The sequence below is a fragment of the Priapulus caudatus genome, unplaced genomic scaffold (assembly GCF_000485595.1).
Source record: "Priapulus caudatus unplaced genomic scaffold, Priapulus_caudatus-5.0.1 Scaffold69, whole genome shotgun sequence".
In the NCBI taxonomy this organism is placed as follows: domain Eukaryota; kingdom Metazoa; phylum Priapulida; class Priapulimorpha; order Priapulimorphida; family Priapulidae; genus Priapulus; species Priapulus caudatus.
In genome coordinates, this window is record NW_014577130.1 from 120,601 (window position 1) to 146,110 (window position 25,510).

A 25,510-nucleotide genomic window follows, 5' to 3' on the forward strand; every position below is an offset into this window, starting at 1 on the left:
TATATACATATGTAATATATATTTTTTTTAAATCAAAATACGCACATAAATTTTTCTCACTGTATTTAATATAATCCAATAGTAGTTCGTGTATGTTCTTAAAATATGAATTAACATACTCTGTCGTCCCAGAATTCACAGTATTTCGCGCGCTTTTTAGACACGTGAGTAACAAAACAAAACTTTGCAAGACGTGAAAACTTGGCTAGTGTGAGATGCTAAATAATTTGATCGCTTGATAACTAAACGTTTGTATAGAAATACGCAATTGTTAAATTTTGCCTTGCTATCTAATTATGAGATTATTACTAATCAAAAACCACCTGTTCATCCGGTTTAACTGAAGCCGAGACAACGTTGAACTTGATGTTTTTGTTAGTTTGTGAGCTAGGCCTAGCTGTCATTGACATTCACATTGTCATGATGGTATTGTGGATTATTGATTATTGTATTGATAAATTATTAAGTGTACTAGTACTAGTACTAGTACTAGACCGTAAGTCAAGTGCACTCCTGGCACAGAGTGTTACTATAGTCACGAACACGTTTTTATATATTTTAATTATTTATACAATTATATAAATTATAATCATAAAATGACATAATGTTATTGTTAATGACTTATTGACTAGTCTAATGACAGTAATGACTAATGTATGGCGTAATCACAATTCACATCAGTAAATCACGGGCCTGTACCCGGTACAGTACCGTAGTCATGATTCGGGTTCAGATCATATATGTAACCCAGACAGAGATAGACAAATCTGTAACCTCTTAACTTCTGAAGCGCTAAGCCTGAAAATCCAATAGGCTTGTACCGTAGTATTTGGACGCTTGCCCGAAACTGGACGCTCCTATTTGCGCATGCGGGCAGGCGCCTCTTGTTTTGCAAGGGCACAGCGCATGCGCAGCATGCACAGTAATCATCTGCGCAGCTTTCCCATCGAAACGGTCGCAATAAACAAACATGGCGGACTTCCCGGTCACTGATGGAAACATTTGATTGAAACAATTTGCAATATGTAGTAATTTAGTAAGACTGTGAATTATGTGTGTCAGGTTACAAGGCGAAACAAAAAGAAAACAAAAGAGCATGGCTACGGAGCGTCCAAATACTACGAGCGTCCAAATACTACGGTACAGGCTGTCTCGAAGATAGCCCACACACTGTGCCACAGAAATTACAGAGACAAATTTGATCAAATCAATAGATTAAGTATAAACACTTCAGACTGCAGTGGGGAAAGTTTCAAATTTGTAATTAACCAGAGAAGAATCTATGTCAGATAGGAATACAGAATATAATGCGTTCTGCTTACTGCTTTTTAAAACTTGTTAGCGAAATCGACTATACAATATATTCTACAACCCACTGGCACTGCATCAGGTCTGGGGGGGATTCTGTACTACTACTACTGGCAATAGTGCACTGTTTGTTGTTTTTTATGGTGTGTGGCATGTAGGCTGTACATACTGTACCCGTGGAATCAGTAGGTTAACCTTCAAACACTGCTATAGTTTATTGGGTTAATGTAATTCTAATTGACATTCGTTTGTTAATTTCTAGGTATGGCTTAGGTTGATACTATTAGTATTATAGTGGTAAAACTCACTACACATAAACTACACAGTAACTACAGATCACAAACTACACATAATATCATGCACATGTTATAGATACGAGTTGGGCATATCTCATGAATCTCATAATCATCAATAATAATGATCGTCTCTAATTTGGCAGCAGTGTTTTGGAGTAATAGTCGTCCAGAACGATGTCTTCACCTTCAAGGCGAACGCCGCGTGGCAAGTCGAGGAGGCCACAGGGCGAAGAGGATGAGCCAGTCACACGTAAGTTATGTTATAACCAGGGATGAGATCTTTTACTGTCCCAGGGTCGATTTTGTGAAACGTCTAAATCCATTGAGAAAATTTTTTAGGGGGGTTAGAATGTACAAATTTTTATTTTACAGTCTAACACTACCTTCATTTAATAACATTGTAATATAGTTTGCTTTACAATATAGACACGGCTTAGTTCACTGTTTGAGATTGCCAGAAGTTGGCCAGTGTGTGCGTTTATTTGACGCTGCAAGTGTGTGTGTATGTGTGCCGCGCGTGCTACGCAGGCCGTATAGATCGATCGATCGTGTATATCAAAAGCCGCCGCGTCACGCGTGGCCTTGAGGCTCGTTTTATGAAGTAGCCGGCCCAGGCTCTGCAACTGTTTCACGTGGTAGGAAACGTAGGTACGAACTGTTTCACGTGGTAGGAAACGTAGGTACGAACTGTTTCACTTCTCGCCAACGAAGTTCTGTTTATAATACATATATACATAACCATAAAAGGTGGTGTCGCGAGCTGCATGCCTTTTTCGGTGACCTTTGAAAACGATAACAAAATTAATGTCACGCGATCGCGCCCTAGCTCCTAGGGTGTTAGGAATATTATATCGTGCGTGCAAGGGAGGATTTTTGGGCAACCTTTGGCGTAGCAAATAAAGTGTTTCCTTTCCTGATGTCTGATCACTGTGGGGCTCACAGACTTGCCTTGGCAGCAGGACAAGCCGCTAAAGTTGTTCAATATGATAAAATATTTACTGTAGTGACCAGAAACAAATTTGAAACTGCCTGGACAATGAACATCTTATATTATATAAAGGTTAGCCTTTGGGACAGTGTTGAAGTGTACATTAAAATAATTTCGTTTGCAGAATGTAAGTAAATTTTTGTATTGATTATTAATTCTGGTGTTATGATAATGACAGTGCAAGATATACTCTCCAGGGTTCTCCCCAGGATGAAATTCAAACAGGGGGGAGGGGAGGGGGAGGGGGGGAACTAGGGGGCGTATCTTTTTACCGTACCACTAATTAATGCGTAAAATCGCCACCACACCATAGACGGTATTTGGGGTTCTTGTATATATAAGATATAGCCGAGTCGTTGTACAGTTAGTGTTAGGTGTGAGACAGGTTGACTGTTGTATTGTCTGCAGTGCATGCGTGGTACTGTAAAAATACACGCGCCGGGTGTCCTGGTCGAATAGTACTTCTTGACGATCGATTCCCGCGCTGGCAAACTTTTATTGTGGTGGAATTTAATCGGGGCGGAGGTAATTTAAACGGGGCGCAACGATTGAAACAGGGAACCTGCTCTCTGCAGTGTAGTGTAATATGCTTTGTAATAATTCTGTTCTGTATGTGTCTCCTAATGCGATTTTATGCCTTGTAAGTTGTGAAAATTCAAAAACTTCTTGAACCCCTTCCTCCCCCCCCCTCCAATGGCCCCCGGCTATTTTCAGCTGAAAACACAAATTGTCATTCCCATCCCTGTATAACACACACACACACACACACACACACACACACATATATATATATATATATATATATATATATTATATATATATTTATAATAATAATATAACGTCTCTATTGATATGCAATCACGTGATGTGTCAGATTGTTCTAATAACACATGAGGAATCTGATCGGTAACATAACCGAAGAACCACTGCAACCAGACTGCTCATTGTTATTCTAGCACGTCGCAGTGCGCGGAAAGCCAATGTGAATGGCGCGACGTCACCGTCATCGGGAGGGGAGAGTCTACCCGCCATGCCACCGTCACCGACGTCGGCGGATCAGGATGGTCCTTTGTTCAGCAGTCCAACGTCAAAGAATGGTAAATGTGGCATGATACCTATATACAGATTCTAACTACGGCTGTAGTGACACTATGTACTAGATTGCACCTACACAGATTCTAGCAGTAAATACTCTTGCTATGTGGGCAGTAGTTTTTCTAATAGGCCACTCGTAGCTAGATCTGTTTACCTACACTATAAAGTGAGTAAGTTTGTTTTTGGATATCTCTACATGAATTCTGACGTTTTGCTTGTATTTGTAAGGCACCAGTGAGATCGACATGAGCTCACCATTGCAGTATGGAACACCCAGCTCAAGGATGAGTGCTACACCGAGAGCACAGTATCCTTACAAGCAAGTCTCTTGTTTAGAGAAAAACGAGCTTGTCTGTAGTTAACCTAAGAGATTGTTAGCTGTAATTCTTTCTCTATATATCTATCTATCTATATATATATGTATGTGAACGCTTGGGATGGATACCGTAAAGTAATGTACCCTACAATGTCTGCAGTGTCGCTGGGACCAGTCTGTGCGATTTTGATACCGTACGCGACAGCAGATCATTGTCCCTGTAGTGTGTTTTGACCATACCTATGTATACATAATAGCATTCGTCCGCACCCATGGTATTTTCTTAACAAGTCATCAGTGCTACACCCAGACGACAGAGACCAGACATCGAGACCGGCGCCAGTGGCCGGAAACCGAGACAAGTGAACGTCGGCAGCGACGCAGGGGTAAGGTCAGACACATGTTCAGTCTCGCACACCATTGCTATAATTAGTAGTCCGTTATCGATGGAGGTGTGCTGATTATCGGGCACGAACAGTATGAATACTCTTTATTAATGAGCAAACACCACAAGTGGACTGTCCACTCACTCTCATGCAACAGGCGGTAAAAGTGTGGCAATTAAAAAATAGCCACCGACCTCGAGATCTTCCGCGAAAACAGTGACTTAAAATGGCGTTTCCTAAAAGGTGAAATGCTGGCAATAAGCAGTAGTGCGTCTCTCGTTACGCGTTCTATTGTTTTGCATCTCTTGTTGCAGGACGGCACCGAGCCGGCGGGGGCGCCGACAAGCGACCACGGAGGCGGTCCGCAGCTGGTCATCTGGGGCACGGACGTGGTGGTCAGTCATGCGAAGAACAGGTTCCTGCAGATGCTGCAGCGCTTCATCGCGCTGGACGCCCCGCCGGAGGACGGCATCGATCTCAACGAGCCGCTCTACATGCAGCGTCTGGACGAGGTACGCCTCTCGGCAGAGTGCCCGCACAAAATCCCGTGCTGGCACAAATTTCTTTGATGCTTCGCACTTTTACTAACTTTTCAGTTGGATTTTCTACCTACCTACCTTTTTTTGTTGCTTTCAATCTATTTGTTGCTTTGCACTTTTACTAACTTTCGAGTTGGATTCTCTTTACTTATCTATTTGTGCTTTCAATCTATTTGTTGCTTTGCACTTTTATTAACTTTTGAGTTGGATTTTCTACTTACCTACCTGCAAAATTCTGTGCAGTCAGTCTGCTGTCACCACGTGCTGACACTGATCTATTTGATGCTTTGCACTTTTACTAACTTTTGTTTGCAAGTATATCTAAATGCCCAAGCTCTAGGACGAAGTGTTATTTTTTCGAGTGGTAATGCATCGGCTGTAAATCGTACTATAATCATTTGTAAACTCTTCCGATATTAACCTTGTAGTATGTTATGATTACAAAATACTTGTTGCAATAATGTCGACTCTGAAATGTTATTTTATGACAGCTTTATCATATATTTTTTATATGCATGGCTGTCAGACCTATCGACTTTGACATTTAACCATCTATTTAAAGCTTTACCCTCATAATTGCGTCTGTCCTTCAGAAGGTGAACTCGTTTCTCCAAGACTCTAGTAATGTCTGCAGATACTACACATCTCTGTAATGGTTATTGGGTTCATCCCTGAAGTCACTCACTACCTTGTCACTATATATCCAGTGCAGTGGACACCGACAAGAACGAGCACACAACATAACATAACAATGCTCTAACGATGTCTGCAGGTGGTCGGATATCTCTCACGCTGTATCTCTTCGACAGATAAACCTTCTGGAGGAGCCGTTCTTGGATTTCGACTGCGAGCATCTGCGGCAGTTTGACGCCGACCTGTATCGGCAACTCATCTGCTACCCGCAGGAGGTCATTCCGACATTCGACATGGCCGTCAACGAGCTGTTTTTTGATCGCTATCCAAACACGACGTTGGAGCACCAGATCCAGGTCCGGCCGTTCAACACCATCAAGACACGCAGCATGCGTCTGCTGAATCCAGAAGGTGTGTTACTTTCTACTCAATTGTTTGCTAGACCTGTATATTAACATGGAGTGGGTGGGTAGCGTGTGTACAGAGAGTGTTCCTGATTTATCAGCATCCACTTGTAAATACATGAACTTAAAGAACACCCCTTCTATGTTTATTTTACTGGTTAAGATGTGATGTATGAAGCATGTCATGCTTTCTAAATGATCAAGTACCAGTTCGATCGATCGAGTTTAGATCATTTAACATTGGAACCTATTATAGTTACGTCGATAGCGCAGGGCATCCAGGGGTAGAAATTAACTTTTGAACAAGGGAGTCCAACGGACTCCATACCTTCAAAAAGAGGGAGTCCGCAGCAAAATGAGGCCACAGTCTGAGGTTCAAAATTAAAGATATTAACAATAACGCATATGTGTTTATTTTTAAGATTCATGCAGTTTCATGTCTGCCAAATTTTCTTTGGACATTAGCTGAACAAATACAGTAATTCCGCGAGGCCGTGCTTCGGAACGAACTAGTTAGTATGGCAGAATTTTCAGGGAGTCACACGGACTCCTGCATATGTCAAATCAGGGAGTCCGACAGTAAATCAGGGAGTATTTGACTCCGGACTCCTGTTAATTTTGCACCCTAGACCCCTATTTGATGTGTAAGCATGTGTGTTTGTACTTGAATACATGCAATTTGACGTGTATACCAGTAAGACGGGTGGATCTTTGACGGAGTTTCAGCCTTGAGACCGACTTTGTTGGTCATCTAACATGTCTAGGCCAATTTCTGTTTGGAATTCCCAATACCTAATCAAAATCGCTACCGGAACGAATTGCAAATGAGGTGCCAATTACGTTGTTATTAGTGATGTCACGATCATCGATTATACTCGATCATCGGTTGAACAGTGGCTCGAACCAAGCGCTTAGTGATGTCACGATCATCGATTATACTCGATCATCGGTTGAACAGTGGCTCGAACCAAGCGCTTGGTTATCAAAATCCATAATAAATTTCCTTAAAAAAAAAAAAATTTAAAAAAAGTACATGTATTATACACACAGTAGTAAACAGTGCAAAACAAACAGTAAACAGGGCTAAACAAGCACATACATGCACACACGTACATGCACACGACGTTACGCACACGCAGGCATTCAACACCCCGAGTAACCGATTGTAACCGATCATCGGTTACTTGGGTCCAACCGATGATCGATTACGAAATTACAACCGATTGACAACACTAGTGGTTATATACGATAACGTATATATGACGATACGTTGATAATATAATATATATACATATATATATATATATATATATAATATTTACGTTGATGCACACGTTGCAGTACGTTTTCCTCGTCCTCAGACATCGACCAGTTGATCACCATCTGTGGCATGGTGATCCGCAGCTCTAACATCATGCCGGAGATGCGCGAGGCGTTCTTCTCCTGCTACGTCTGCTCGAATGCCGTCACCGTCGAGATCGACCGGGGGCGCATCGCCGAGCCGACGCTCTGCGCCAACTGCAACACGAGCCGATCGTTCTCGCTCGTGCACAATCGCTCGCACTTCAGCGACAAGCAGCTGATAAAGCTTCAAGAATCACCCGGTAGGTGGCATCCTCGGTCGCTTAAACGTTCGCATGTGTTCTGCGCGTTTGGAATTGAAGGCCGCCCGGTAGGACGCACCTGCTCAAACGTTTGCATGTGTTCTGTGTGTTGCGAGTTAAAGGCACGTGTAGTTATGCTGCTGTGCTTATTTTGTCACAAAGTGGTGGGTGTAATAGGTTGACGTTGCACACAGGTGCTCTACAGGTCGCGTGATCCCCTTGATGTTATTCTGCTGCCGTTGAAACTGTTTTCCTTGTAATGTACAAGGTACAGGCATTAGGTGCCAGAAGTATTGCATTTACAATAGCAAGAGTTGCATTAGGGTGTATGAAACCAGAATCAATGTCCAAATTACAAAGTGATGCATTATAGCCATACTTATGAATCCTGTTAGTATTTCCCAGTTTAGACACAATCGACTTTTGCTGTCACTATCGCACACCACTGAAAAAGTCACACCAAAATAAAATTCAATGTTTAACTATTGATGTTTGGCTATTGAATAGGATTACCCAAATTATCCGTTGTAAAATTTCCGCTGTTAAATTACCGCTATTAGTATTAAAGGTAGATTTTCTGATGCAGCAGGTAGGCTCTTAAGCGCCTAAATATATCTTGAAATATAATGTAGGTAATACAATGGTTATACGTCAGTGGTCATATAAGTTCGAACACATCTAACAGTGGTGCCAATAACTAGAAATCGCCGTCAATGGTATTATTTTGCTTCTGGTGAAAGGACTTGACTTCTAATAACAGTATATATTCATACAATGTGTCAGCACCTTTCTGTTTCGGATCCACATGTACTAGAAGTTTATACAGCCGTTTAAATAAATAGTCGCTGAATAATCCCACATTTTACCATTTGGGTTGCAATCAGCTAATGGTGTGAGCGTTTTTTCATCCCTGCAAAATATTCTTAGAAAATAGTCGATAAAATCGGTTATTTGGTAGTATGCTCCCATATGGCAGCAATAGATGACCTAGGTGATGTACGTGTAATGGCTGATGAGGTATTCAATTTACGAGGCATATTTAAACAAAGGGGCCATTGGAAAAAGTGATGCTAACAATCACATGAATGGCCCCTTTGTTTAAATATATGCCTCGTAAATTGAATACCTCATCAGCCATTGTGTAGAACTGTACTTGGGGGGTAGGGGTCAGCAGCCTTGTAAACTTAGGTTTACAAGTTAATCTTGAATCAAACCTCACCAAATCTAAAAACTCCAGATTATTTTGTGAACCTAAATGAGATGTGAAGATATGTAACATTTATTTATATGTTAATTTATATAACATTTATTAACAAATTTATTAAAAAATGCAATTACTCAATGCAATTTTATATGCAAATGCAAAGTCTTCAATTATTTAAACTTACATCCTTTATTAGCTGTAGTTTTACTCGTCCATTAATTAAAAATAACGGTTCGTTTCGGTTTTGAACTAATAGGAATTTCAAGTGTGCAACTAACATTTTACAGCATCTATTATATAACCAATTTAATGAATTGCATTATTAATGAAGGCTTATTAAAAAGATCATCCCTCACATAAATCGGATAATAAATATACGTAGACAAATTATTCAAACTGATAGCGCACATATTACTGATTACTTCAGTATAAAAATTCTAACGAGTTTGTGCTGTTATATAGGCTATGAAACAGCAAATGAACAGTAAACTTCCTGAACTAGCCTGCATTCTTGAGAATTGCGAAAATGAAACATGAAAATGCTACTACAAGACAAGCGCACGTTTACGTGATGTAAATTTTTGTAGACTGGTTCCTATCGACATTTAGACAAAGATACTATAGTGTAGAAACAAGGTACCAGTACAAGGCATGCCATGAGAATGAGAATCACGTGCTAGTGATGTTGATATATCATGTAAACAGAACTAATTCGAAATGCAAACCGGTGCACATATTGGTGAATATAATGATTTGCAAGTGTTCCATGACATGTTAACCTTAATTCTTATACATACTTGGTGATACACAAGGAGTACCCATAAGTATCATAACGGTCGAGAAAATATAAAAACGATTGGGAAAATGTGAACTCATTAATTTAAACAAGTATGCATGTATACTATAGTAGGTAATTAAAAGTCAAATATTTTTGGGTTTATTTAGATATAATGATAGATACACGTACGTTATAAAGCAGTTATAATGATTTATTACATATTGCTTAAACGTTAACACGGGTGTGATATTAACAGATTCAAGAGTTAAATCTAGGGTGAAGTAAAACTAGAAATCATACTCTTCTTTACTTGCAGACGATATGCCACCTGGACAGACACCACATACCGTCCTGGTATTTGCACACGGAGATTTGGTTGACAAAACTACACCTGGAGATAGGTTAGTGCTATTAAGAATGAAGTTGCGAGTTTAATCTGAACTGTTATGAATTGCAAATGTCTAAAATCCTACACAATTTAATCTCGAGCATGGTGTCAACAGTTTTTAGGATTAGGGAGAAGGGTATATATGACTAGGCCTGGAGACAGGTTGTTGCCATTAGGAATGAAGTTGCGAGTTTAAATCGATCTGTTGTGACTTGCAAATGGCTAGAATTATACAGAATTTATAAATGAAGCATTGTGTCTGTCGTTTGCAGGGTTACAGTAACAGGGATATATAGGGCTGTGCCCTTAAGAGCTAACCCGAGACAGAGCAATGTCAAAGCTGTGTACAAGACTTATATTGATGTCCTGCACTTCAAAAAATCGGATGGGACGAGACTGCATGAGGCAAAGGACGCTGGGTAAGTGATTAGTTTCTGTGTCAGTTTGTTGCCTTGACTAATGACAGTGTTGCATCTATCAGAAAAATAGACATTTCAAATATGGGAGAACATTTCAAATACAGACTGAATATATGTTAAGTTTTGTCACGAAGACAAATTTCAGCCCAAATATGAATATTATCACTCTTGGTGCCTTGGTCACATGCAAGGTATGCATAAATAGTTAGAGGTGAGAAGTCATTTAAATTGAGTTTATCAAGAAATGAGGGAAGCAAAGCAGGCCACATACATGTCATACCGACAATCATATGTCGGAAAATGTGATTCATTACATAGTGGTAAGAATAAAGAAACAAAGAATAAAATATTCTTTTATTATAATTAATTTTAATGAAAAAAGTAATCGAGTTTTCATAAAATCTATAGCGTTCCTGAACCCCCACCCCAATGAGGCTTCGTCTCTAGACCCTTTCTCATCACTGCATTTTGTCATCTTTCTATTTATTGGCTAGGAAACATGTTCAGCGTTTACTCGGTCTTCGATCATTACATATTACTGCTAAAAAGCACATCTGACATGTATTTTAGTAGGAGTAAGTTAACTCATTATCCCGTTTCATGATTGGCGGAGGCGCATGTGAATGGTCGCCGTGCGTAACATGAACAGCGAATGAGTAAGCTGTACTGACGTTTGGTCGCGATGCATTACTAGTGCCGTTCTGATTATCTACTCCCTGGATTGCGCTGGGTGTCTCGTAGGTAGCCATGAACAAGCATTAATTTGTCATCTGCAGACATTTGCTGTCTGCTGCACACCCCTGGATGCACTATGCACTATTCCTGATGGGAAACCATGTTTGCACGCGTAGATCTGTGTGTTTGCGAGAGCGTGCTCCCGACCACTACGCTGTCCCTATCTGCAAACCTAGCTGGGAGGCTTTTACGACTGCGGCAGAAGCATTGGCTGTTACCGAGGCTTGATTTCAGAGGCAAATGGCTACAAATGATTATTATCACAAAGTGATCCCCGGGAGCGGAATTGCTTTCATGTTTGCCCTGATGTGGTTTTAGTTCAGTGAATGTAGAAATGGTTGCTTGCGTTTTTGCCCCCTTTTATGATAGATCACACAGCTGCCGTAATATAACTGAGTTCAAAGCTATGCCTGGTACAGAGCATAGATGTGTAGCAATTGAGTTAGAAATGTATATTTTTAGCTCATCTGACATAGTCAGATGCAGCTTGTAGAATCGCATGAGCGTGCGTGCGTGCGTCCGTCCGGCCGTGCGTGCGTCCGTCAACCATTGGGCACAAATCTAAACGGCTCGACGTACGGTCACGATATTCGGGACGTGGGGGGGTAATCCGAAAACGAGTTGGTATGTTGAAGCTGGGGGTCAAAGGTCAAAGGTCAAGAGGTGTAAAAGAAGGGGGAACATTCCCTCCTTAACTTAGGGTATAGGGAGGAAATGCAGAATTGCAGCACAAATCTAAATGGGTCGACCTAGGCTCGTGATAGTCGGTGTATAGCATCATGGTAGGAAAAGCCATCACTGTGCCGAAATTGGAGGTCAAAGGTCAATGGGGCACAGGGCAGATTTTAGACATTTTCTGAGGACATGGTCTGACGGAGCGATTGAAAAACTTTTTTTGTTTCAGCGGTGACCTACCATTTTTATGGCTTTATTGAAAGGAACATGAAATGTACTTTTCGCTGACATGCGAAGAGTAAGTGTCGGATAACCTTTTGACCCTCAAGAGGAGGGTTAAACATGGATTTGTTGACTGTTAACAAAGGACTGAACTGCTTTTGCTATTGTGGATGTGAGGCTACAGTTGCACAGTTCAATTGCAAAGGCAAAAGTATGTTGAACAAGGTTTACGCTCCTTAAATCATATTATTTTTTAAAGCAGCCTGTACTAGCACCCTGAGTAGCACCCTGTATTAGCACACTGTAATGAACCCTGAATGCTCGCGTGGGTACTGGGTAGGCAAAAACATGGGGGCAGCCATTACGCATGCATGGGGGTGAACTGGCACTATTCTAATCATAATTATTGCCTGGCAACCTGCAATGCAGATGTGTTAACTCGCAGCTGAGCGAAATTCTCGCCTGCCTGAATATACTTAATTGGATTTCAGCAACTCAATGGAGTGAGGTTATCACGCACGAAGGGTGATGCCATCTTTGACTATTGATGACACTTGCACGCGCCATCTCGCGGCAACTGCTTTTGCTATTAGAGCCCCCTCCACCCGCCCCCTCCCCCCACCCTCCACCACCACCACCACTACGCTCGCGCTCGACGCATATCCATGATAACATGTTAATATAGCGAAGTCATTAAAGTTACACAGCTGTATCTTTATTACTGTTCTACCGGTATAGCAAGGCCTATAGCTATCATAGATTTGAGATCTGTATTAGTAGAATCCTAGATATATATATGCTCTGAGCGCGAACGCGGTGGCGGGAGGGCGCACTTGATTCGGTTGTCAGTGAGTTTATCAGAAGAATACCCGGCTACAGTACACGTCAGTTGAGCGCTGTCTCTCTGCGGCACTTGTTTTCATTAGCTATAACGTGTATAGAAATGTAATAATTTCAGTGGTGCTACTTAGCGCAGTATTTTAAAGGCATTTTAACGATTGCATTTATTGTTGTTGTTGCCGGGCCCTAGGGTTTATATGCTCATGGTGATGCATCTAGTTATTATATAGCTATGTATGCAATTACGCTCTTTATATGCATACTAGTAAACCATGCCAATTTTGTCTAGAAAGTATGGTGACAATAATGATTTTGGGAGTTACATAAAGTATTAGTCTAGACAAGAAATCAAAAAATGTGCTTATTTAAGATCCATGAAGCATTTTTGAGGAAAAGCAAACAAATGGGTTTTTCTGGAGCGGATTTTCGTGCTGAATATGGAAAAATTGTTTGTGTTTCCCAAATTTGCCTAATTAGGTCACTAATTAAGATCAAAGGTCAATTAGTGCAAAATTAATATTTTTTACAAAATATGTTTTCTTTCCTTTCTCAAATACAGATATGAAAACAATTTTTCAATATTTTTCATAATAAACGCTACACAATTCGTCAAAGTTGAGAAATTAAGGGAAAACATTAAAGAAGTATTCACTTTATTTTCAAATATCTCCTTAATGGTTGGACTTTTTTGCCATATTGGTTGGTTTCATATAGATTTTTTTACCAATTACCAGGGTTGTCTAGCCTCTCTATATCTGTGGTTCATGGGGACAGGGATATTATGTTTGTATTACATAGTTTTGTTGGTCAATGGTCAATTAGTGCAAAATACGAATTTCCATGAAATTTGTTCAGGCTCGTTTTGGCTCCTATACAAATATCCACGGTTTTTTTTTACTTTTTCTTATAAAACAGTATATCATGCAATAAATATTTGGAAAATGTGAAAGGCATTCTTGGTTCTATGGCCAATATCTCAGTAAATGGTCGTCTCCACACACACCTTTCTCCATGCAGTGTGTCGTGTTTGTAATGTGGGGAGCAACAGCAAACCATTATACATATATATAGGTCCCATTAAGCTATACCGACTAAAATTATTTTGTAATGAAATTATTGTTTGTGATCCTGATTATCTGTCTTTTTCAGGTTACTTCAGCCTGATATTGATTGCTACTGACACATTAGTATAATTTCGAATCTTTTATAAAAGTACACTAGCGTGAAAAACATGGCTACATGTAAAACAACGTCTTGATAATTGTTTTGCAGCAAAGGGAGAACGTTTACGAAAGAACGAGTGCAGCAGCTGAAGGAATTGTCAAGGACTCCTGGCAACTATGAAAGTCTGGCAGCAGCGTTAGGTGTGTATGTTACATGGGCGGTCACTGCTTTCATAGCCTGACACAGCTCATTACACGGCTCGTCAGGGGGTCATTGGGTGACATACCCAATGATGGAGACCACATAACGATATCCGGGGGTCAGGCAGCGTTCGCCTCTAGAGAACATAACATTGGGTTCACGTGGCTAAAACCTAGGCTTCACGTACGGTTATGGGGCTTAGGCTAGGCTGAGGCTGTGCGGTGATTTATTTTTGGTTTTTGGATAACACGGAATCAATCAAACCAGTTTTCCATAGCCCACCGTAGAAACTACTACTTACAGTAGTCTGGCCTAATATTCTAGTATAGGGAGCTGAACAGTGGCAAATGTCTTTTTGTAATAATGCATGCCTTCATTTTTAAGCTCAAAACATACCACCAAGAGTCCTGTTTATAATAATCTGATTGTAGAGAGGAAATTATGTTGGTTATTGGCATTGATCCAGTTCGCCTCCCACATCTTCGATTGCAAGCCACTTGAAATGCCTATGCAGACTGTGTCGTTGGGACCCCTGCTGTAAGCTGTGATTGAGTTGGCTGCGTCGTAATTCGTCACTGTTGTTCTCAGCTCCTAGCATCTATGAGAATGAGGACATCAAGAAGGGTATCCTGCTGCAGATGTTTGGTGGATTGAGGAAGGACCTAAGCCAGGCTGGCCGAAGCCAATTCCGGTAAGTCTAAGAACGTGTGCCAAATACGTTTAGAAGTTTATTCATAGCTGTGCATTTCAGGGTTCTCCCCAGGATGAAATTCAAACAGGGGGGGGGGGTCCGGAAGGCGTGTTTTTTTACCGTACCACTAATTAATGCGTAAAATCGTCACCACAACCATAGACGGTATTTGGGTTCTTGTATATATAAGATAGCCGAGTCGGTGTACAGTTAGTGTTGGGTGTGCGACAGGTTGACTGTTTGTACTTGTGTATTGTCTGCAGTGCATGCGTGGCATGGTAAAAATTACCACGGTGCCGGGTTGTCCTGCGTCGAATGGGAATCTTGCACGGGGTCTCGAATTCCCTCGCTGGCCAAACGTTTTATTGTGCGTGAATATTAATGCGGGGCGGAGGTGATTTTTAAACGCTTGGGCGCAACGAATTGAAACAGGGGGAGTTTTCCCAAACGGGCTGCGTGCGCGCCCGTTTGCGCACAGCCGTAGGCGAGAACCCTGCATTTGATGTAAATTTGAATCCATTCTTGAATGAAAGCGTGAGTATGAAAGGTCTTAGATTAAGTGAAGGTTTCCTATTCTTACACTATCTGCTTACTGTTGCTGCCGGTGTTTACTGTGCCTGCGCCTACTCTCATTGGTACTGCTGCCACTGAATTGTGTTGTTTACTACTATTAATGCTGTTGCTTGTGGTGGCTTTGATTAGTGCTGCGCTGCTCGTTATCTGCCTTACATTTTGCGTTGTTGCTGCCTGCAAATTGCTGCTCTGTGATTTCTGCTGTTTGCAGTCGGTTCATTGCTGCTGTTGCCTACTGCTTATTGCGGTCGTTCGTACTATTTATTCTCCTAAATTCTTTGCCTGCTTTGTCCATTCTTTTCCACGCATGTGAACCTTTGTACGTTGCAAATTGACTCTGTCTGTGTTCACGGTGATCATAATTTTGTGGGTTTGGTTGCGATAGGTGAAATGAATTGGCTTTAGTTATCATTCTATTGATCATTCCTGGTGTATTCTGGAGCCCAAATATATTGCTCTTTCGTCTCCTTTACTCCTTTCCCCTGATCTCCTATCCCTTCTTCCCTCCCCTCCGGTCTCTCTCTCTCTGCTCTCTCTCTCTCATCTCTCTCGCTCTCTCTCTCTTCTCTCTCTCTCTCTTCTTTCTCTCTCTCTCTCTCTCTTCTCTCTCTCTCTCTCTTTCTTCGGCTCTCTCTTGCTCTTCTCTCTCTCTCTCTCTCTCCCTCATCTGCTCTCTGCTCTCTCTCTCTCTCTCTTCTCTCTCGTCTCTCTCTCTCTCTCTCTCTCTTCTTCTATCCTCCCTCCCTCCCTCCCTCCCTCCCTCCCTCCTCTCTCTCTCTCTCTCTCTCTCTCTCTCTCTCTTCTCTCTCTCTCCCTCCCTTCTCTCTCTCTCTGTCTCTCTCTCTCTCTGCTCTCCCTCTCCCTCTTCTCCCTCCTCTCCCTCTCTCCCTCTCTTCTCTCCCTCTTCTCCCTCCCTCCCTCCCTCCCTCTCTCCTCTCTTCTCCTCTCTCTCTCTCTCTCTCTCTCTCTCTCTCTCTCTTTCTCACACACACACACACACACACACACACACACACACACACTACTATCTCTCTCTCTCTCTCTCTCTCTCTCTCTCTCTCTCACTCTTGTCACTCACTCACTCACTCACTCACCCACTCACCCAATCACTCACTCACTCACTCACTCACTCATTTCATCTCTTTCTCCATCTCTTCCTAGAATCCTCTCGTTCTTGCTTACTGGTATTTCCTGCACCCAAGGAATGTCTGACAGATGAATCCATTTCTCATCTGCAGGGCCGAGATTAACATCCTGCTGTGTGGTGATCCAGGCACTAGCAAGTCGCAGCTACTGCAGTATGTCTTTAACCTCGTACCGAGGGCCCAGTACACGTCTGGCAAGGGATCCAGTGCTGTAGGCTTGACAGCCTACGTGACCAAGGATCCAGAGACCAAGCAGCTCGTATTGCAGACGTAAGCAAGGTCTACTCTCTCTATCAAAGTTTCGATGTAGAGGGGAGTGCGGATTGTTGTTGCTGCAGTAAAATTGTGTGCTTTCAGCCCCTTGTGTGCTAGTGTGTGTGTGCGTAGGTGGGTATATATCTAAAAAAAAATAGTTCACCGTGAAAGGATCAAGGTTCTTGGCAGCTTTTTTAACGTGTGCTGCGTACTTATCATCGGTAAATGACAAGCTGGTAACACAATCACGTTCTCCTTGTTATTAAATTTACGTTAGTTTGCAGAATGGTTTTATTTAATTTCTCGGGATGTTGATTTTTTTCTCGTTTTCACAGTGGGGCGCTAGTGCTCGCTGACAATGGCGTATGCTGCATCGATGAATTTGACAAGATGAGTGACAGCGCTCGTTCCATTCTCCATGAGGTCATGGTGAGTTCATCACTGAACTGCCTGTTCTGTCCGGTGACAGTCCTTTCTGGTACAGATGTTCGTTGGTGGCAGCACGCACGGTGGTTGCATGTGGTGCATGATGATCTTCCTGTCCAGTGACCATTGCAAATTCGTCAGGAAACTAAGGTCGTGGGTTTGGGGGGGGGGGGGGGGGGGATCGTGTGATGCTCAACTGAGTTGCAAGTTTATTGGGCAGTACTACATTCAATTAATATCCACAGGGAGTTGATGCAGATCTTTTCCAGATCTATTCTCCTATTTGTGTAGAGGTGGGCTGCGCATATTCCCAAATTCCCAAAGCAATTGGCGCCGTGTCAGCAATAATTTTTGATTGTGATGTATTTTTCAATGTACAAGGCTTAATTGTGATTGAAAGCTCAAGTTAGAGCATTAATGTTTTTTTGGTTTTATCGTAACTGATCTTACTCTGTTCATTTATTATACAACATACATTATGTAAACAACCATTAATAACACAACCTTTTATTTTATTTTGTGAGGTGCGTATAATGAGTATTTCACACAGAGAAATTAACATTTTTCCACTCTTTCAGTGCAGACACGTCTGTTGCTAGAAAAGAGAAAGGAAATCTGATATTTGTGTGTTGGGGAAATAAAAAAATGGCATTACCCATGCAGCATTTGTACTACGTGGTGATTCCCCTCAATACAATTACCTAGAAACAAATGGAGAAATCTGGTATTCCCCTCAAAGGCATTATCATGCTAGCTGCAGTAGAAACAAGGTGATAAACCTGGAATTCCTCCTCAATGGAATTACTCTGCTTTTATGGCATACCTTAAAAAAGAATGAAAAATTCATGTGTGTATGAAATGACAGCAGGCCAGGTTCAGAACTGTTCAATTGGAAGTAGGCACACAAAGTCACCAAAACTATATTCCAAATCAGAAAGAAAGGAAATTTGTGATTGAAAAGAGTCCATCGAGTTGAATCTTGTCTCGGGGAAGCCATTGCATAGCCTAGCTCTAACCTCAACGTTATCTTGCCAATAAATGGTGTGAAATTGATAAACGTGAGGTGCATATACGATGGTAAAGGCTTGGTTAGACACATTGAGGATATGCCAGAACAGGAACAATGTTGCTCACAGGGTTCTCCCTAAGGCTTTTAATGCACGTGGGATCCGACATGCCTTCATAGTTTGTTGAAGATAATTTGCCACATCACGTAAATAATTTATTAATTGTCCGGCATGTCTTAAATTGCCTAATTGACATGCCTTAATTTTCTAATCTAATCGCGTTTGACAATCCCAACACAGCCATGCTCTGCTTTCACAGCGTGGCGTATGCCCCGCAAACTGATATACCGTTTACCTGTGTAATATAGGAGCCACTTATGACATACATGATTGATTATAATTGGCTATCGGGGATAAGTTACCCGAGTGCCCGACATTCTCGAATTTGTTAGAAGAGAACCTTATACCTTGTCAAGGTTATAACTTGTTATTGTTAAAGTTAATCTCACTTCAGCATTGTTGACGTGGTTACAGGAGCAGCAGACGCTTTCTATTGCAAAGGCTGGCATCATCTGCCAGCTGAATGCACGAACAGCCGTGCTGGCAGCTGCCAACCCTATCGAGTCGCAGTGGAATAAGAACAAGACGATTGTTGAGAACATTCAATTACCTCACACGCTTCTCTCTAGGTGAGCAGTACCTATAGTATAGTGCCTATAGATGCTAGGCAAATCTATCCTTGATTATTATTAGGAGCAATACATCCAATGACATGCAAGGTCTTTATAAATTTTCCTCAAAATCTCATCATGATGCATACACATTTAAGTGCGACCATTGTTAAAGTTTAGACACTATCGCTGCCAAGTAATTGTGTTGTAATTTGCTGGTGTTATTAGTAATAATGCTTGCATTTAGTTCGTGTGTATGATTATGATTTGTTATTTACAATTTGTAGTTTATGTATCAGAATTCCTATTGGGATTTTTATAGTATGCTCGGCAAATCATGATTTTGTTTACAAATGTTTGTTTGCATTAAGTTTTGCGAATCCTTGCATAAATGTAATTTATTTTTCACATTGAGAATTTTCTATCGCTTGCATTTCTTGGGCAACTACGTTTTCCTAAATTAGTGTAGATAGTAACGTGAAAAATGTTATTAGGGCAGTAAACCGGTCGTCACATAGCTGTCGGTGTTGCAATTGCAGTTAATTGTGCTCTGCATCAGCTAAGTTACTCGTTATTTACGAGCGCTAGGACGTGATTTTCGCCCTGTTTCCTGATTACAACTGGAAAACGAGATGGCGTGTACAAGGCAGTGCCGATCTCATTAGCTAGCTTTTGTGTGTCAATTTGCAAGATTGAAATTTTAATTAGCCACTTTTGACAGACAGCCGTGACGAGTACACCTGCTACCACGGTAATTATGTTCGTGCAGGCGATATTTAGGTCCTTAAGTTAACTAATGATGGGTTCATTAGCAGGGCGTCAAGTTCCTATTTTTTCCTATTTTTTCCTATTTTCTGGGCAATTCCTATTTTAGCCTATTTTCTGGACAATTTCCTATTTTTGAGGGCTTTTCATTTTTCTGAATCCAGAATTGTATGTATACTTCTCAGAATGCAGGAATTTACATTTCAGGTGACCCAATTTTCAAAAATTTCCTGGGGGAGGACCCCCAGACCTCCACCCTCTTACTTTAAATTAACGTAATATACTCTTTACTATCACAGATTTTACTTCATCAGGCCATCTAATGAACACATATTCCTATTTAACATATTTGTGCTTTATAGTAAAAATTTATTGCACAATTTCTGAATAATCTTATATCATGTGCATGTTTAGTCTTTATTTTTAATCATTATCACTATTTTCACTACTATTTTGGAGTAGTCTACATGTATGGGTGCTTATGCATGTATAAACTGCTTATCAATTTTAACATGCATTTGAATTTTTCCATTAAAACCTCAAAATATTGTTCGCATGTGATGTATAACTCCAAATATGTATATTAATAAAACCATTTGTGGTGGATCGGGATGGCTGTAGGGGTGTTGGAAGGCCATCTAATGCCAGAAATATTCCTATTTACCATATATTTTCTCATCAAAATTCCTATTTTCCTCCTATTTTTTCAAATTGAAATTCCTATTTTCCTATTTTTTGAGCGTCACTTGTCACTTGACGCCCTGCATTAGTTGCTGCTTAAAATGAAATAGGAATATCTATATTGTGGTAGTGCTATCATTATCAGCATTTTCTGTTCTGCCAGAAAGTACTAATGTAGGATAAATTCACACTTTTATGTAGGTCAAACACAGAATTATAGGTTGATAAGTTATGGGTCAAACATTAGTGGACATATTCATACAAAACTGATTTGTATTTTCTAAAAAAATACTCTGAGAGCATGCTGTGCTGAGAAATGGCTTATTCACTTTTGCTATTCTATGCTTGCGACAGATTTGATCTGATATTCCTGTTGATGGATCCCCAAGATGAGGTGTATGATCGGCGCCTTGCACACCACCTGGTAGCACTTTACTACAGGTCCAGCGAGCAGGCGGAGCAGGAGAGCTTGGTACGCAGTAATTATCTGGTCTTAGTCACTACAGCTACGTGTGGTAACCCAATGAAGCAGCTAGATCGCCTTTAGATGATTTCTTAGTTATTGTATAACCGATGTCCCATTGAAATAATACTTGTCTTTTCCATTTTTTACTTGTTAATGAGCAGTTATTGTCGACCTTTTGACCCTCAAGGCATCTGAATGTTGTTTCTTGTTTTTCATTATCTAAAAGAAGAATAAGATGGTGTTTTATAATTGGCATTATGGCTATTAATATTTAGCATATTGGGTCATATTGGAAGCTATAGCCCCATGTTCATCTACATGTTCATATGTTCTATTATTAGGGTCAGCCGAGGTTAGTTTATAATACTATATTAAATGTAAATGTTTGTTTATTCATCTTTAGGATATGGATATTCTCAGGGATTACATTGCCTACGCAAAAACGTGGGTGCTCCCCAAGTTGAGCGAGGTTGCAGGCCAAGCTCTCATCGAGGCCTATGTGGAGATGAGGAAGATCGGTAGTGGTCGCGGCCAGATCTCTGCGTATCCACGGCAACTGGAGTCATTGATTCGTCTGTCAGAGGCTCACGCTAGGATGCGGCTGTCCGACGTCGTGGAGATAGAGGATGTCAACGAAGCTAGGCGGTAAGAGAATCGTCGTGCTGTCATTACTGTTTCTGTTGAATATATATGTGTGTATATATAATATATATATATATATATATATATATATATATAGAAGTAATAAATATATATATATATACGTATATATATATCTTTGTGTGTGTGTGCGTGTGCGTGTGCGTGTGTGTGTGCGTGCGTGTGCGTGTGCGTGCGTGTGTGCGTGTGTTCCTTTCCCCACCTCCCCTAATCATTGGTTACTTTTGTTACTACCTATAGTTTTGTGTTTACTATGCGAATTCAATCTGCGTGTAGTTTTTCGGGCAGTTTCAGTGAACTCGTCATAGCAACAGTGTTCACACGTGGGCGAATTTATCGGCACGCCGTGGGATTCCACCTTCCCCCTGTCGATCCGTATTTTTTTAATACAGATTGCACAGAGAGGCGATGAAACAGTCGGCGACGGACCCGGCGACGGGGAAAATCGACATCTCGATCCTGACGACCGGAATGAGTAGCGCGGCACGCAAACGTAAAGTGGAGATCGCGCAGGCTCTCCGACAGCTCGTGCAGAAGAAGGGCAAAGTGGCGACGCTGAACAAGGAGAAGATATTCCAGGAACTGCGGGAGGGCTCCGACATGGTAAGTGCCAGCTGCTGACGCTGGTCGCACGTCGATGATGCTTCAAGGTGACCTCTGGCGTTTGCCTGCGACTGTTTGTCACTCCGTTCGTTCGTGCTCTTGGTTGTGTGCGTGCGTGAGTGAATGAATGAGTGAGTGCATACGTGTGTGCGTGCATGCGTGCATGCGTGCGTGTCTGCATCCGCATCTCTGCTGTACATGTCCTTGTGTACACCTGCATGTGGTCGCGTGTATGTGCATGTCTATGCAGGCGTGTAATGTGTACATGTATAATTATGATACTTTTGAGTCTCTATGCATGACATTGCTATTTTTCATCGATGAGATATGCTGAGCGACTAACAACAGAAACGCAGATAGGTCATCCTAACAGCTAAATCATACTGTACAAGTTGAGGTCGGAAGGGCTCCCTGGTGCTAATGGCCCACGTTTCAGTCACAAACTCCCAGACATAATTACCGGCAGCGCGTACCTTACAGCAGGGCGTCTGTCTGCTAATGTTTTAATGCAAGTTTGGTTGGATTATGTATGTTGATGCAACACGTATATATATATATGTGTGGTGCAGATGTGTGAACGGTAATGTTGTTTCTTTTATGCAGTGGTTCAGCCATTAGCTTTGTGTAACTAGTGAAAACATGTGACTGGTTGATCATTTTATAGACCCATGAATTAAATCCCCGAGCCCATAATATATAAAAACTAGAGCACTCGGAGAGCACAGACCTCCGCCAAGGCAGCTGAATTCTCTCAATGTGGAATTTTTTATTAATTAATTAATTAATTAAGTGGACAAATTAATTAATTAATTAAATAATTAATTGGATCCGGATTAGTGCGAGCGTGCAGGTGGGGGAGGACTGTGGTTGCCCCTTAGCCTGTGGTTGCGTATTTTTAAGTCTACAGCCAGCGCACCTAGCAGAAGTGAACTGAAACGTGCATGTTAACAAACCCACAAACACACAAACCAACACTCAAACACACGCCGGTGAAAACATAACCCCCGCCAAGCCCCTGGCGGAGGTAACTACTGCAAAATGACTGCTTTTACACTTGTGATTTTTTTTCTCGTCAGTGGATAAATTTGCGATCAAGTAACTGCTGTGACCTTGTGCTAGTGCCGGTATAAAAGCATTGCACAGAAGGTCATCGACTCCCCACTCAAACTGTTTGCTTTGCTCCTAACAACGCAGGTAGCAAGAGATTATTTTGTTTCATTTACTAAGTGTGCGTCTGCAAACATAGAGGACACGACTAATGTTGATATAATGGTGGTTGCCTTTTATAACAACAGAGACTGGTGAACTAAATGGTACTTTTCCTGACAGGGGTGGTTATTATTGATTCTTCCCCTAACGTTAACATTAGATCTGGCACCAGTGTAGAAAAATGACGAGCTCTTTTTTAGGTATTACCACATATATTTCGGTAAACATTGTAGTTATTCTCTGATCCTGTTACACTTTTTAGCTGTTTTTTCACACTGCTGTCAGTTAGGTTTTTTGCTTTCTGTGAGGAATTATAACCCAACATATAACCCAACCCCATATCACTTTCCGCGAACTGCAAATATGAGTAGTAATTTTTAATACTTCACTTAGCTCTATTAATGTTGTTATCCTGTCATGTTCCCATTCCCCTGCAGTGCTTCTATTTTAGTCCTAAATAATGTTGTCTATAGGGAGCATATTTAGGTTGATATCACATTATCAGTGTACCTAATTTAGAAGGTAAAGACATTTGAGCGATGGTAAGCAGAGAGCAGTAGACGAGTAAACAGTGAAACGCGCATAGCAAGAACACAGCGATACGTAATGGAACGCTACCTATGGGGCTTGAAGGTCGAAATGTATCCGGTAGTTTTTTTCAGGGAGTATGGTGTGCCTTGGGTATTGAGGTAGTGTCTGTCGCTTACATATTTTTGGTTTGATTCGGACTTTGGTGAGCAGCAACGACCTCTGCGAAGTTAAAAAGTTTATAGTGATTGGAATTCTTAATTTTCTCAAATCTCATGCATACGTTCTGGTTTAAATACAGTTACCCTTCAGTCGTTGTTGAACACGACGAATGTGGAATCTTTTTTTTAACGTGGAGTTTATTTTTATTTACTTAGTTACAATAAACACTAATAAGATGATGAACAATGCTGCTGATGTTGATGATGGTGATCGTGATGATGCCGATGGTGATGACGATGATGATCATCATCATCATCATTTTCATCATCACGGCAACAGCAGTGTTGATGTTGATAGACGCCGAGAGTGTGATTATAATTAGAACGATATTCGCAACATCTCATCGATCAACTGTAACCTGACCCTATATATACTGTGCATACACGACTTTTCCATTAGCGTCTAACCCTCTATACTTTCTTTTCAGCCGGTGACAAGGCTTATGTATGACGACGGTCTGAGAGATCTCGAGGATTCTGACTTCCTATTGGTGACGGGTGACCTTATTAGACCGAGATATTAATGATACCCTCGATTCACTTATCCTTTGGCTGCGTGGTACATATAATTGCTGTCATAGTAGCTTAGGGGAACTGTTCGCGTGTGCGCATGTTTGCGCGTGCTTGTTAAAGCTACGTTATCACTGCATCGGTCTGCCGTGGCATTATAGAACGATGGCGTTTTCCTGCTCGCGCCACGTGGATCAGCTGAAAGACGAGAAATGATTCACTTTCTCTGAAGTGCATCGCTGAATTTATATCAGAGCATCGCTGCATTTTTATCTCTCACAATGCTATTACTCGTAGCTGTAGCTGTATACTGACCGGTTATTGATGCATTGCAGTTTAGTTCTGTTTGAAAACAACATACTAAATACACAACCAAGATAGGACGAGTTATAAACTCATTTATTGGACAGTAAATTGTATAAATCAAATTTGATTGTAAGAGGAATTTTCTTTCTGGATTTATTTCGTGTTAGGAGAATGGTATAGAAATTAAAAAATCACATTGCTTAGCCATGCTGTCTATTTATATTTATGAAGATACTTCAAGATTAATGCATTGATAACATGTTTTTAGTGCCATTCCAGACATGTTTTCGAGGTTTTGGTATTAGACACTTAATAAATGTGCATTTTGGTGCGTTATTAAAATTAATATTCCATATATTTTTCTCAAAACCTGTGAATATTTTGTTTATAAACGATAATTTATGTAAACGTTGCGTTCATGAGTTGTTAATTGGACAGTCGTTGAGTTATGGGCACATTGATTTAATTAACCAGTTGTTTGCTATGGACAATAATCGATTATGTAAATTCCACAAACTTGTACTTTCTAGTTAAGAAGCCAGTTAACAGAACGTACTGTAAGAATGAATAAAACCTGCAAGTTTTGATAAGACCTGAA

At 41.0% G+C, this 25,510-nt stretch overlaps 1 protein-coding gene across 4 annotated transcripts; it reads left to right on the plus strand.

Annotated features, from left to right (window-relative positions):
* Positions 1-158: 158 nt before the first annotated feature.
* LOC106821345 (DNA replication licensing factor mcm4-A-like) lies at positions 159-25,510 on the plus strand. 4 transcript variants are annotated; one of them, XM_014826106.1, is made up of 19 exons: positions 159-210; positions 1,748-1,854; positions 3,549-3,689; positions 3,916-3,994; positions 4,302-4,389; positions 4,704-4,901; positions 5,738-5,972; positions 7,327-7,569; positions 9,868-9,952; positions 10,212-10,358; positions 14,103-14,194; positions 14,784-14,886; positions 16,698-16,874; positions 17,195-17,288; positions 18,827-18,981; positions 20,764-20,881; positions 21,279-21,520; positions 21,928-22,138; positions 24,525-25,510. In XM_014826106.1, exons 2-19 carry the CDS (start codon positions 1,779-1,781, stop codon positions 24,618-24,620), a joined length of 2,580 nt encoding a protein of 859 aa, XP_014681592.1. In that variant the 5' UTR covers positions 159-210; positions 1,748-1,778; the 3' UTR covers positions 24,621-25,510. The 4 variants fall into 4 exon arrangements, with proteins under 4 accessions (XP_014681592.1, XP_014681590.1, XP_014681591.1 ...); XM_014826104.1 differs by having other exon boundaries at positions 163-210; positions 1,751-1,854; XM_014826105.1 differs by having other exon boundaries at positions 171-248.

Excerpts from the sequence above, each read along its gene's own strand:
- LOC106821345 (XM_014826106.1), top strand. The coding sequence starts at position 1,779 with ATGTCTTCACCTTCAAGGCGAACGCCGCGTGGCAAGTCGAGGAGGCCA. Across the intron at positions 1,855-3,548 it reads AGAGGATGAGCCAGTCACAC|CACGTCGCAGTGCGCGGAAA; the intron begins GTAAGTTATGTT and ends TTGTTATTCTAG. Across the intron at positions 21,521-21,927 it reads GATGTCAACGAAGCTAGGCG|ATTGCACAGAGAGGCGATGA; the intron begins GTAAGAGAATCG and ends TTTTTAATACAG.